The 14228-nt window shown below is 44.8% G+C and overlaps 1 protein-coding gene across 5 annotated transcripts in view; it reads left to right on the top strand.

The window, feature by feature from the left end:
- Window positions 1-602: 602 nt before the first annotated feature.
- LOC135391722 (uncharacterized) overlaps window positions 603-14228 on the top strand; it is a 22754-nt gene continuing 9128 nt past the window's right edge. Inside the window, exons 1-2 of one of the 5 annotated variants that reach the window (XM_064622133.1) lie at window positions 603-662; window positions 12884-13145. In XM_064622133.1, the coding sequence (XP_064478203.1) occupies window positions 12893-13145 (253 nt within the window). In that variant the 5' untranslated portion in view covers window positions 603-662; window positions 12884-12892. Of the gene's footprint in view, window positions 663-1464; window positions 1485-5655; window positions 5678-8372; window positions 8552-12218; window positions 12344-12883; window positions 13146-14228 lie in introns of those variants that run through there. The other 4 variants (XM_064622136.1, XM_064622137.1, XM_064622135.1 and 1 more) reach the window with 4 other exon arrangements.

Genomic DNA, 14228 nt, shown 5'->3' with positions numbered 1-14228 from the left:
TTTTTTTTGTCAAACGGGCCCCAAAGCGGAAGAATTTCTAATTGCGGAATGGGGGACGCAGTTACCTTAACAATAACACAAAAGGAACGAGAGTCATCTGTCGCGTCCTTGGTGATTTATGAGCGAATTTATGAGAGAAATCGCAGTGTACCGTTTCCCTCTACCTCTCCTTCTCAAGAAGGCCGACAATGCGGATCGGGCTCTCATTGGTCCCCGCAAACGGTTTATCCAATCGTCGCGGGGGACCGTCTTGAGGAGTCTAATCCGATACCATTTCTCAACTTGGTGTTCCACCGTAGTTATTTGTCTTTAAAGAGCGTTTGTCCTCGCTCTTCCGGCTCTCCGCCGGCTCTATAGTGTCGTCCTTCCCAGCCTCTCCGCTCCTACTAAACAAAAAAGAAATGCAAGAAAGAAGGAAAGAAAAAAAAAACGTGTTAACGCCTTTAGAGAGCGTGCGTCCGTCGCGTCAACAGCGTGAAGAACAAGCTCGTTTTGCATGCGTGCAAACAGCTGAGAAGGCTGATTCAGTGCTTGACCCGCGCTACCTAATCGCTCAGAGGCCAAGAAAACAGATAAGAGACTGATTGTTATCTTGATCCCAGTAGGTCTGCCGCCGCCGCCAGAGGAGCGTTGCTACACGCCATGCCACCTGGCTGGGATCGGTAAGCATGCTTCCCCCAGCTTATTGATTGATTGATTGATGAGTTGGTTGAAAACGGAGCAGGGGAGCGCAGTAATAGTAGCATTTTGTATGATTTTTCCGTTTATGTAATATTTTTGAGTGTTTCTGTGATGTACTATGATACTCTCGAAGATGTAACGTAACTCTAGAAAATGTGATACTTACCGAGAAGCCTGTCGGCCGGTGTACTTTAGCTTGTCCACAAACAAGGCACCTACTCTAAGGCTAAAATAAAATGTGGTTGGAGAATGACGTCGCAAGAAGCACTATGTGTTTTCTGCTTTTTTTTTTCCTCGATAGCACTTGGGTTGGGGGGTGGTCTACAAGTTATATTGTATTTGCAAATACCGTGTGTCCGTACTACAACACAAAACAGGGGCAGTGTTGTTCACTCCTGAAAGGGAGACGTGTTTTTTCGTGCGTTCGCTTTGACATGGACAGTTTCTTTCTTGGACAAGATCTGCCGGTTGTTTTAAATAATCGTTTGCGACGAATGCGTGTTTGTTGTTCGTGGAATTTTCTCAAATTGCCAACGAATTCATGCGATTGACAACGTATCGCCTAGTCCGCTTTCACACGCACATTTCTTACTCTTTAAAAAAGATAACGTGGCGTAGCCTTTCGACCTTCCGCTATCTTCTTCTTTCTTTATTCAAGATGCTCTTGGGTTGCGCTGCTAGAACTTGTGACGTCGCTCATCCATAGCCATCGCCGTCAGCCAGAGCGGGGAAGTTACTTTCATTTCGCAATGCAGTACCTTCATGCTTGGTAATTGCACCACTAACGCTGTCACTTTCATGAAGTAAGGACGCTACCTTACCATTACATTTTCGCAGGTGTCTCTAACATAGTTCTCCGTTGTGTTTGAAGCGTGTACTCTAAAGTGACGTGATTAGACCTTTATTTCATTTAAAAATTTTTGTTATAGTGATAAAAGTAATAGGAATAAAATCGTTATCTATGAATGCTTTTCCCGAGGGACGAGAGCAGCACGAATAATCTAAATACGCAATCATTGATCAGATTAATTGCAGCTTAGAAGGAGTTCCTATTTGAAGAATCCACGTGAGCTCTTAATTAGTGACCTGGCCCGTAACAAAGGTGACAGGGGAAGACTAGGAGTTTTTTTTCGCTGTACGGGGCAACATTCCTAACTGCTGTCTTTAGACAATGCTTGAAAGGTTAATGTCATCACAACGCATCACTTGGTCAAAACGTAATGGCAATACATTATGCGATTCTCTTATACAAAATGTAGCACATTAGCATCGTTCACTAGCGAGATGTCCGTCCATTCTGGCTGGCCTTTCCTGTGAAAATAAATAGATTCCCGCCCCCCCCCTTCCCGAGATGTAATGCATTAATTTGTAACGCATTGCGCTCGATCCGTCTCTGCAATCAGGCGCAGAGCCTCAAAATGTATGTAAATTGCAGCGGCATACACACAAAATACGCGCATAACGTACGATAGGATAATTTTAACATGTTCAATGCATCGTTCTTCTTCCTCTTTTTTTTCATATCGGTTGATAAAAAGAAGTCTGCGCCCTGACAACTTCGAGAAACTCTTGTATGTTTCTGCACGTGTTGCGAAGGCTGTGCTTTGTTTCAACACATGCAGATCGTTCGTCATCCCTAAAAAGAATATCGTACTCTAAGTGTACCTATAGGATGGTCCGAAATTGTTTCAATGCTAATCTTGTACGGCAAATGGGAGGCTCCGTGATGCGTTTGTGTAGTTGAACATACTAGCTCATACCAGACTTGTACGTGTCTTGAGTATGTTCTCAAAATACACTATTTTAAATACATTTCCCGGTATTTTGGTACTCTACTCATTACTGTTTGCGACAAGTATTTTTAAAGTATTTAATATACTTTTTCAGTATTTGCTACTCAGTACTCAAAACACTTTCCTTCCTCGTCAAGCCGTATCCAGCACACTTCCCCCGCTGTGCCCAGATTTTCGTTCACTGGAACTTAACCCCCTTTGTTTTGTTTTCTTTTTTGGGGGGAATTCGGGCATCTAACATTTATCCTTCTGTACAGTAGGCTGGTCCCACGCTTGGCCTTGCTTGTCAATAGCCCGACCCCTTCATCAGAAAACGGTTCCTATCCATATTGCCTGGTGAATCCCAATGGGATAAGGTACAAGAGAATCCCAGAATTTATTTCCTTGGTCACCAGAGAGATAAACAGGGGCCAGGGGTTGTAAGACCCGAGCTGACATACAGGAGGGATTACAAAGTTTTGGGTCAGAATACATCACCAAAGTTTACTTGAGTTCACCAAAGGTTCACCAAACATTACTTGACACCGAGACCTTGCAAAATAAAATATATGCTTAAGTATGGCGGATGAAATTTATTCCTTTCAGTTGTACGGCCACGTTCAGAATACGCGTTTCACTTACTGCTAATACTAAAGTACTTTAAAGAGTATCTTAAATACTTCTTAGAGTATTTCATACTCTACTCTAATTACTTTGAGTTTTGGGCATTTTTCACTGTAGTTTAAATAGTTTTTACGTGAAATATTTAGTATCTTATTTTAAATACTTTTACGCAGTATTTTGTGCATGTCTGGCTCATACTCATGACGAATTCGATTGAGATGGCAAATTTTTATCCACGACCGGCGGGGCCCAAGTTCCAACCACCGGTGGAGTCGTTCGGGTTTGTGTCCTCAATGGAATGTCAGCTACCCTCTGCGGGAACAAAGCAGCTCTCGCACGGTACACGACGCTGCAAAACGCAATCCGAATATCTTTGCTTGGATTGAATCGACTGTGTACTCCTCGGCATCATTGCTTCCTACTGTACATTAGCACTTGTATGTGAGTTCAGTAATACCTAACGCTACCGATAATAGGGATCCGGAACGGCTCTCCGACGTCCCCGGCCTCATTTGTCGCGCGCAAGTCTGCTCTCTCCCGTCTCGTTTACGTTCAAATGTTTTGCCTCTCCTCTCCCAGTTGAACACTTCGCACCCGACCTGGTTCGTCCAGCACAACAATTTTTTACTCACTGGGGCAAAACTTTGGCTCAACCCTGCCAGTGGACGGTGATAGTACCCCGTTAGTACCCCGTTAGTACTCCGTGGCTTTTGTGGTACCCCGGAAGAATTAATCGCTCAGAACACGTCGCCGCCTTATCCGCAACCTGACCTGAACTGGACAGGACTAAAAGCTAAACCTGCCATATTCGTAGCAACCGTGAACGGATGTCTTGTTACAAAGGACGCTTCTGCGTTATGGCTGAAGTGTTCAAAGTGCGTCAATTACCTTGTGAGGCGCAACGCGTGAAGCTATCTAACTAAATAGAAATTGTATGCACAGGAAACATTAAAATGATAAGTATTCGTTGCTCCAAGAATCTAAAAACATCGTGCACTTGATAGATACTCGAACACTGTGTTCATTTACAGCTTTAAAATTAGTGTGGCAGCGGTTTCGACTACGATAAGAACAATCAACGAGACGTAATTATGACTGAATCCAAACAACGTTAAAACAAACGTTGTTAACTATATGGCTGTATCGAAATAATGAGAGTACTTTCAGGAATCGCGATTAATTTGTCACATTCCTACGCAACACCAACTCTACAGGAGAGTAATATTTTTAGCCATTTGGGGGATTAGATGTACAACGGTTAGTCCTTTTCGACACTAAATACGCCGAAGTTTACGAGGATTGATTTGATTTGATTTGAGTTTAAGAAAAAATAAAACTGAGATTTTGGCTTCGAGGCCCGCGCAACTCCACATCACTTGCACCTACAAGGTGTTTCTAACCCACGTGGACACTTTACAACTTTAACGAAGATACTACGCAGCAACCTGTGGCGCAGTGATTCTGGAAGTCCGCTACTGATTAGTGTAGACCCGGACTTTTCGTTCGTGGTCCCAGCCTCGCTTCCTCGGTCCATGCATGAGACCCCAATCCACCGGTTCCGTCTGAATGTCCCATATAGTCGTCGCTGTTTATATATGATCGGAAAAGCACAGCCTCCCCAAACTGCTCAAAGTGCGGTGTTGTGGAGGACGTCGAGCACATTTTGATGTCCTGCGTACAGCATACCGAAGCCCGTCGCCTTCTAGGCTTCTACAGTCGGAGCTGGTAGCAGTGGACGGCCGTGCGCTCAGTGTTTCAAGAGTACTTGGGCCCTGGCATCGCAGTGTCAGACCCCGGGCGTTCTCCGCCGTAGTGAAATTTTTCCGGGACATTGACGTAGACAACGGGTTTTGAGCCTATGAGTTTTTTTTCGGGGTTTTGCATGCTGTTCAACTGTTTGTGTGTGCGTGTTTCGTGACAACTCAGTGTGTGTTTGGCAATTGTTTTCTGTCGGAATCACCACTACCACAAATCATCATCATCGCCATCCTCCTCCTGCTCATTGATAATATCATTTTAGGAGTTTTCCACTAAAAGTTTATGAGGAGCTTAGGGACTATTGCAATGCAAGGGAGTAACTATCGGGTTCATGGGAGTAAAACGGTGAATAATTACAATCTGCGTGGCTAAACGCTGTAATGGCTTCCGAATTCACTCCATTTGAGTGTACGATACAAATCAACTTTGGTTCCACAAACGATGTATTTCGAACGGTTATTTCGATTAGACCTTTGCTAGTCTAAGAACTGAGGCCGGCATGCACACACATCCGTGGTCCCTCGCGCCCAGCAAGAGCACTATTCCACTTTAACTTTCAACCTCCGCAACAATACGAACACTCTCTACGGTGAGTGCAAAGCAACGCGGCCACCTGACAGCCAGTACATGCAAGATTCCATGTGGCTAGCCATGCATGTAAAGAGGCGGCCGCGCTACCTGCATGCGTCCTGCACAGAACGCATGTCCCAGTCTGCCGCGGCACGCGTTGCATGCCTCTTATCGGTCCTGACACTTGCGGGGAATGCTTCTCTCTTGGAGTGTGGCCCCAAAGATAGCAAGAAGTATCTGGATGGAGTAAGTGGCTTCCCCAAGTATCAAAGGTGAACTATTCAAGACCGTCTGCCGTGTCCATGGCCGTGTTTCCACTTGTGCTATAACTGGATTCCGTCTGTGTCCGTAGATTAGTAAAGAGACAGACCGACACCATTCCGCGTTGAAGTAGAGCGTTGAAGCCTGCGGCTTTCGATGCGGCTTGAAGGTAACGCATCGCGGGACACGAGCCACACTGCTTCGAAGTCCGCAATTAATTAATCAAATTTGATAACGTCAGCTTCGCATATACTTCATAGTTAACAGCATTGAGAAGGAAACCCTCATTCGGGAAATAATGAGCAGGGCATGCTCTTCTTGGCGCTGGTACTATCAACATTATTATTACTATCACTTATTCAACACACGTGTCCTAGAACAAATCAGGTTGGCCTAAACTATATCGGTTTGTTGACTTGGCCAGCAGTCAAGTAGCCGCAAAACAGCAACGTGAACAATAGTCAGTAATGTATAACAATAACATAGCACCGACAGCAGTAACCACACAAAGATGACTAAGACTTCTACCATTACAGTTATAGCTAGCAAGAAACAACAAAAATTATTCTCTCAAGAAGTTCCTGGTGTTAAAGCGACATTATTAGTTGTGCAACAGGTATGTCATAGAAATAATTTCAGTTTCGCAATGGGAAGAAATCTCTTTAGGGCTGAGCTAGGGGAAAGAACAACAGATAAATTGATGATGATGAACGGGGAAATTCACTATCCCCAAGGCACAATGGAAGGAATGAGATGTGACATGATGACGAGAGAATATTCAAAGCTGTTGAGGCGTAAAACTGTCACGCACCCTCGCCGCATGTATAGTATAAGTACCCTTGGAGCTCTGCTGTTTGATCCATGTTTCGCAGGATGTGTTGATTGTGAGAAGATGTTTTTCTCTTAAATTTGATTTAGAGAAGTGTGATATTATGATTGTTTGCAAATGCAGACTATTAGAGATGAGGTTAGCGGTTGTAATGCATAAGGTAGCGATACTGGACATAAGGAACAGAGCCTAGAGACATTGTGCGTTTTTCCAAATTACTTCGTAGTGACTCACTTTGAATCCGACGCAAGTGGGTGAAAATATAATAATGAAAAGAAAATGCTTATTGTTCTGTAACACTTCTGATACCCTTGTCAGGAGAGAAATTGCATGTCATTTAAAGCGAATGACATTAACACTGAATGTCATTCGTTCGTGCTGCGTAGAGCTACACTTAGGGGGGGGGGGGAGTAATTCGCAAATTATGGCAATGGCGATCTGTAAAGTATTAGGACAGCAATGCACTAGGGTGTTTGCATAAACTTGAGGGGGAACTGAGCTCGGCCGACAATCTGCGCGCCTCGAAACGGCGGTTTTCGCAATTTTTTTCCAGCTATTACCGTTCTAGTAGGAAATTAAATTAGTTCAGAAAATTTAATTATGGCACTTATGGCAAAAGCTCCCCCGAGATAAATAGAGTTGACAACACTCTTCACAATGGTTTAGTGTATAGTTCTTTAGATGTCATTAAAAGAAAAGAAGAGAGAGAGAGAGCCACGCGAACGAACCAAGTGATCCACCTAAAATCTTTATGTTCTTGGATGTCTGGTCACGAAAGAGTAAAACGCCTGAGGGAGTGTTTTGGTTAAATGCGATCACAGAAACTTTATTTTGATGATGACGACGATGCGATGACGAAGTGCGTTAACCTATCTATGAACGAGTAGCATCCTCAATAAAAAAAATTTAAAAAAAGAAAGAGCAGAAAAGCAAATATAACCAGAGCATGGCCCTGTGACAGTCTCTCCGATTGGAGCACGTGATGAGCTGGAACCTGATGGTACAGTGCTGGACAAAAGTTTGCGAAACAGGTTCCGGCGCATCGACGCGCTAGCAGCAACCAATGGTACCGTGCAGACTTGCAAACAGATGACTGGATTACCTAGGCACATGTATGGCTATTATGTCTGCCCATTCGCTGCTAGCATGTCACTCTGAGGACGGAATGCGCAGGAGCGTGTTTCGTAAACTTTTGTCCAGCATTGTACTTCAAGACCTTTTCCAGCAAAGGAAACCAGCAAAAACGCAACGCAAATAATTTATGCTAGCGCTTGAATCAGGATCTTGCATTTATCTTTTCTCGTTTTTTTTTCTTCCCTGTTTTAAGTACCGTGTTAAACTTTTCGTGTCATTCCTAAAAAAATCCTCTTCCAAAGAAGCTATTAGGACATCTCCCCCAACCACGTGTCATTGCCCGTTCGATAGTGAGCTAGTGAGTGAGAGAACGGGGAGTTATACGAAAAGTTTCCTGAAAACTACCTATCCTTTCAAATGTCTTGTCTTCCAAGTGAACTGTTGAAGAGAAGGACAGCGCATCTTTTTAGACTGGAATGCCTGAGGACTGGAATTTCAACTTTCCTTGTATTGTTATCGAGGCACAAGCACACGGTTGTGAAAGACGCGCGCGCCAGACAAGCGCAAAAGGAGGCTGCACTTGTGTAGATATAGGAATGTACGGAATCTGGCATCCAGCTTAATGACGCTTCTATTGTCGTAGTGGGGTTGAGATACGAGAAGCGCCTTCGGTTGCAGCGGGTAGAGATAGCCCGACGACGCAGAAATCAGTGGATGGGAGAGGACACCGTCCGTTATCTGACATGGTCGACGAAACAGCATACATGCAGTTAAGATTTTCTTTAAAAATAAGCTTTCCTACACAAGCCAAGGGATCATTAACGTATTTCTGCTATGTGTACCCAATCGGGAGACATCGCCGTGAGATACCGAAGCTTTTGTCAAGCAATGAGTACGCCGGACTATACTACGCGAGTGCATACAGACTGCTGTCCTTCCGCCTTTGATACGTGCGTCAACGACATTCCCCTGTGAAGTTAAGGTAATGTGTGACCATCTGCCGTGACCTGCGTTTTGCCTTCTGTACTTCGAGCCTGAGTTCCCGAATGGTTCTGATGTCCCACCTTCGCCGATTTTGCACCACAGCAACACGACATGTTTTGTGGGCTGCTTGGGAGCGACGACAGTAAATCCCAGGGGGCCAGATCACATTGAGCAATCATAAAACGTGCCGGAGATCGCGGTCCAGGCGGCTAATTTTTGTGGAACGCCGTAACGATTAGTTCGACACAACTGACGACTCCAGTCCCTTTCGCTATTCCTTTCGCTTTGGTAATGGAGTGAGTGTCATAAGCTAGTTCGCCACAAGGAAGAGATGTCATGTTTCGGGAACTCTTTTCGGGATAGTGGAAGTGGGTTTGGATAGGCTACCAAAAGTATGATTTCTTGGCAGAGTCGTCGCATGACCAGCAGCCTTGAGCAGACACGGCGACCACTCTGCCAGGCTCTTACTTCAAGGATTCTGCTCAACGATAGTCCATGCACTTTCTTGGAATTCCCCGAAGAAAACGTCCCCCGGAAAAAATGTCCCCAGGAGAAATCGTCCCCGCAAGAAAAGTAGTTTTCGTCAAACGGCGCGTGCCCAGCTGTGGGTAGCCCCCCTCAACCGCATGGTGAACTGTCAAAAACAAGCCTAGACTAACCTAACCTCTGAAAACTAACCTAGGATCCGGTTCTAACTTAGGTTCCAACCGGGGACGATTTCTCCGGATCCCAACCAGTGTTATCACGTTCACTTTGCCGATCGCACTGGATGTTTCAGAAATTTTTGCATTTCTATCGTTATTTTGATGATGATTTGATGACTTGAGTTTTTTTGGCGCAAAAGCTGCTCTGTCGTTATTTCATTTGGATACTCCGCATTACCTCCTATCATTCTAGCGCTTCTCTGGGGTCCTCCTTTCTAAACATGCTTCTTCTCCGGGTACAACCAGAGATGAAAAGTTTCCAGGAATTTTGAACATCTAAACAAAATATTTTTTTAAATGTCTTTTCGTAACTATTGAAAAACAACGAACTTTTCACTTTTGCGCGTCTTGGATTGATTAGCGGACATTATGGACCAAACCACAGTGGAATATATATTGGAAAATATTGGCTTTTGTTTAGCTCGCATTTAGCACGCAAATACGAAGTGTAGCAAGTTTAGGTCAATGCAACCATTAGCGCGAGGCTTCAAGCTAGCAAATGCATACAGCACAGGAGGTGAAAATGACCGTAATTTTGACTTTACTGAAATGGAGGAAAGGGGGCTCTTTTAAGAAAGAACGGAACAGAAATTTAAAGATAAACTTTTCATTGCTCACTGATTAAGATTCATAACAGTGATATCACTCACCGTACAGATAAAAAGTGGAATAACGTTTAGTTTGTCTAACTCAAAAATGCAAAATATAGGGTACAGCGCCGTACAACAGATCAACAAACGTTACAAGAACCAGTTCAATAGTTGAACCACGGTCTTGTGGTTGAACTTAGAACGACTAAACAGGCAATTTCGCAAGTTTATGCGTTATATTTGGAAATTTTGGGCAATTTTTCAGACGCTGAGGTAAAAAAAGCGAAATAAACTGCTGTTTATGCAAATTTTTCTGACTTTTTTTTTTCTTGGGTGGGAGGGGGGTCTCGCACCTCCAGACACAATCAACCTGTAAGGTCGTCGGAGTTTCTTTCGATAAACAGTTTTTGTGCTGCCACTTACAAGGCACGGGTTTCGTTTCTTTGCTCTGTATTCTTAGCGTGTGAATTTCTTGTACTCAAACCAAATGATATCAGTCGAAGTATACACGGAGGGGCAGATTGGAGGGAACCATAACATGCCACCCATCTCGAGGCGGGATCCCCGGTGTTGATACAATTCGAAGAACCCCTGTCTGACTCCACAGGCCATAACCACAACAAGTGTCGGGTTTAACTCGGTTGCGTTACAGCGGTCTGGCTGGACGAGGTGGGTGGCTTCGGTGTGTTTGTGGTTCGCTCCGTTTTCTTTTCTTTCCGTTTGTGTACAACGCTTTGGATCTCTGTACCACGTGACCTTTCTTCTCTCCCTTGTGTCTTATGTAGACCAACTGTTGAGCTCTCGCTCTCGTCTGTCTGAACATGTAACTCAAGGTGAAATACAGGAACGTTTTTTCACCTCTCCACGAGGTTTATCTATCTGACGAGTCAGTTTTCTTAATCATTCTGATGAGGTCAGAATAGTTTTATTACAATTACGGTGATCACTGCTCACACTGATGACTTCCTCCCTCCTCCGTGGTGTACAACCTGCTTGTACTATACATGAGCATGCACAACGGTCGATGAGTCTTATCGGCAAGTGTGGAGATAGCGGCGTTATCGTATCTTAAGCATAAGGGCACGTTTCTCCCCTCTTCAGCTCTGATATCTTCTTTTTTCAAGCCTCCCTGGATAATCGTCGAAATAACCAACGTAAAGATTACTCTTGCTGCTTTCTTCATAAATTAATTCCATACCGGCGGATGACGCCTAACTCTTATGAAAGGTGGTATAAAAGTCTGGCCCTCTGGCCACAGCTGATCTCATGGGGCAAAGTTGAAACGAGAGCTTTAGTGCGTCGTAAGTATAGGCTATCGTTTTGCACACGCTACGATAAGACGCTACGCGTTCAACGTCCGACAAAGCAAAAACGCTTTCCTGCACACGCCATTCCTGAAAAAGAAAAGAAAGAAAGAAAGGGAAATAATAATAATAATAATAATAATAATAATAATAATTGGGAGTAGATCTACACGTAAGGTGAGTCAGCCTATTTGTGCGGGATTCCGTGCCACTACATCCAATGCGCCGTTACGGCCATCGTGCTCTTACATCCAAAAACGAGTTGTTACATCCACCCTGCTGTTACACACAAACGACCGTTACATCCAACGAGACTTTACGTCCATTTCTGGCCGATACATCCATAAGTCAGTACATATAACGAGCCGTTACATCCAACGGAAAACCGTACACAACGAGCTGTTACGTCCATTGCGCAATTACATCCACAGACATAGAAAAGTGTGGGACAGTGGTTGTGGTTCCAATGCCAGCGCAAAGAACGCAGGTGTAGCTGAACATAGACGCATGTGTCAAACCTAGATGCTAACGCGGTACCTCACGGGTACTTCTTTGAATAGGAAAAAACTAACTAAATAAATAAAAAAGAAGTGACCTGTAATACGGATTGATATTGATTGGTTCATCGACAGCTGCTATATTGGTACAACCACAAAACGAAGGTCATTAGAGTGTGAGGCAGGTTACTGAGTTCCAAGCACAGGTCGGCGCAATCATGATCGCAATGCCTTATCAAAGCCTGATGATCGCGATCATAAGTGCGATCACGAAGCACTGGCAAGGCTGCCGCGATCATGATCGCGACGACCTATGGCTCTAAGCAACGCGCATTTGTGGCGCAACGTGTATATTAATAAAATGTTAGGTGTACAGCAGATGGCTTTTTGTATTGTCAACGGACGGCACTTTGAAAATAGAGAAAATCGCAATGCTGCGTCTGCATTCCGGGAAGTTATCTTTGTCGCTGCTTTGTTGTCACTTTTATCGTTCGCTGCCTTCGCGCCATTCGTTGTCGTAAAGCCGTGTTGGTTGCTTTTTTACTCATGCCCATACGGCCGTGCTTCCAGGAGGTTTTGCCTGGGTTTCCCCCGACGGTTTCCTTGGAAGTCGGCCTAGGACGCGCGCTGCTCCCATTAAATGACGCGTTGCGTTGGTCGTGACGAGCGGCCCGCCCTCAGCGAGGCCAACTACGGTAAGCAGAATATGACACCAGCAGCTTTTTTTACCTAATGCGCAACTATATTACTTCGTGAATATTTTGAGATTTGGGGATTTCAACTTGTGCACCAAGCTCGTAATTTAGAACCTCACCTAATTTATTCTCTTACGACAGCAACTCTGTTCGTTACTTGTGAACATATCAAATCATAATACAGCGCAATTTGACGGACTCTCACGGAAACAAACAAACGAACAAACAAAAACATTCCGAGGATACGCCACGAAATATCTGTTACGGAGGAAGTTTATGGAATTTATCTGTTTATGGAAGCAATGTTCACCTCTCCCACATCGCTACCGTGCAGCAAAAAAAAAAAAAAAAGATAAAAGGGAGAAAATCGAAAGAGAACGCGTACGCTCGCATAAGGACTCCTTGCGTATGCAAGACGATCTTATTTAGCGTACGCAAAGCGAATAGCGCACGATCCACTAAAGCTTTCCTATGACGAAAAGTTAGGACAGTAACCAGCAAGTCGAATAACATATTCGCATGGTGTTTGGTCCATTCCAGGAGTGAGCCATGTTGACGTACAGAGGAGGCGGCGGGAGCAGACGACCGTCCTCTTCTGCTTCGTCGCTTGACACAAAGTCATGGCTCTCCTCCCTTGTGGTCCGCTGGTCCCCTATCCACAGGTCCGTGTCACTACGCTGTGTCTTCGCCCTTCTCGCTGTTCCCATCGGGGTGATCGGCCTTCTAGTGGTGCGCCTGATGCACGGGATCGCCGTACGGATCTGCATTGCCCTCCTCTCCATCCTTCCTAAGGGGTGCCCAGGTGAGAATTTCTCCTGCGCTTATAAGCATCACTCACACCATAGACGCCTCATGAGATAGACGACAGACAACGCAAGTTTCAAGGTGCCTAAGAACCAATTACGCAACGCTGGCATCTGCCTTGCAACGTGGATGAGGCCCCTTGGTAAGTCGTCGTAGTATAGTTGCCAGAGTTGCGTAATTGGTTGGGGTACTTGTCCGGCAATCGAGAGGTGCGTGGTTGGAGTCCCGCCGCTGTCTGGCTCTTGCGACGATTGCCATAATTTCGATTGTTCATGTTCTTAGCAATTTTGCCTGGGTTGCGTATCATCGTGGCTCAGTAATTGTACTTTCATTTCATCTGTATGTAATTTGTTTACCATTTACCCATAAACGGCACACAGCCCTCGTAATGGCGCAAAAGCAAGTAATAATAGTTTTTCAACGAACAGTGGTTAGCGACGTGTTGAAATTACTAAGGCTTCATGACCAGAATTCAGGAACACGGCACAGAAAGCCGGCTTTGCAGGATAGCAGATAATGATGCAAGAAAGCCAACTTGACAGATTAGCACGAGGATATGTGAGGAGGAAAAATTCGGAAAAGGACGAGGAGGAGAGATAAGTAAGAGAACTATTTACTTCATCTGCACGGCAGCGCTTGCAACAACACCGAGTGCTTGTGGACACCCGAGTAACCTTCCGTCGTCACGCCTAATAGATGTGGACACGTGTATCTAAACTCCAGTGCTAATGGATATTCTAGGGAAAGCAGGTGGAATGCGTAGCTTCAATGGAGGGCGGTGAGTACAGGAACGTTAGGGCCAACTTGAAGAGTAGGTGTCCCGAAATTCTGGGAATGGAAGCAAAAACATCAATATCAGTATCAACATAGACTCTGTTGAATCATTAAAAACGGGTTATGGACCTCCACAGTTACGGCGCCTCTGCACGCGTAGTATCTCACTTGCTATGGGTTCTGTCGTGCGTGTGTGTAACAACAAGTGTAACGAAAAAAATCGCGAATGCAGCCGTTTCGAGACGCGCAAATTGCCGACTGCGCTTAGATCTCCGAAACAAGCTGTGCGAGGAGGCCATGTACTTTC

The sequence above is a fragment of the Ornithodoros turicata genome, chromosome 4, assembly GCF_037126465.1.
Source record: "Ornithodoros turicata isolate Travis chromosome 4, ASM3712646v1, whole genome shotgun sequence".
NCBI classification, from domain to species: Eukaryota; Metazoa; Arthropoda; class Arachnida; order Ixodida; family Argasidae; genus Ornithodoros; species Ornithodoros turicata.
The sequence above is the reverse complement of the archived record's forward strand: the minus strand, read 5'-3'. Positions and strand labels throughout refer to the sequence as shown.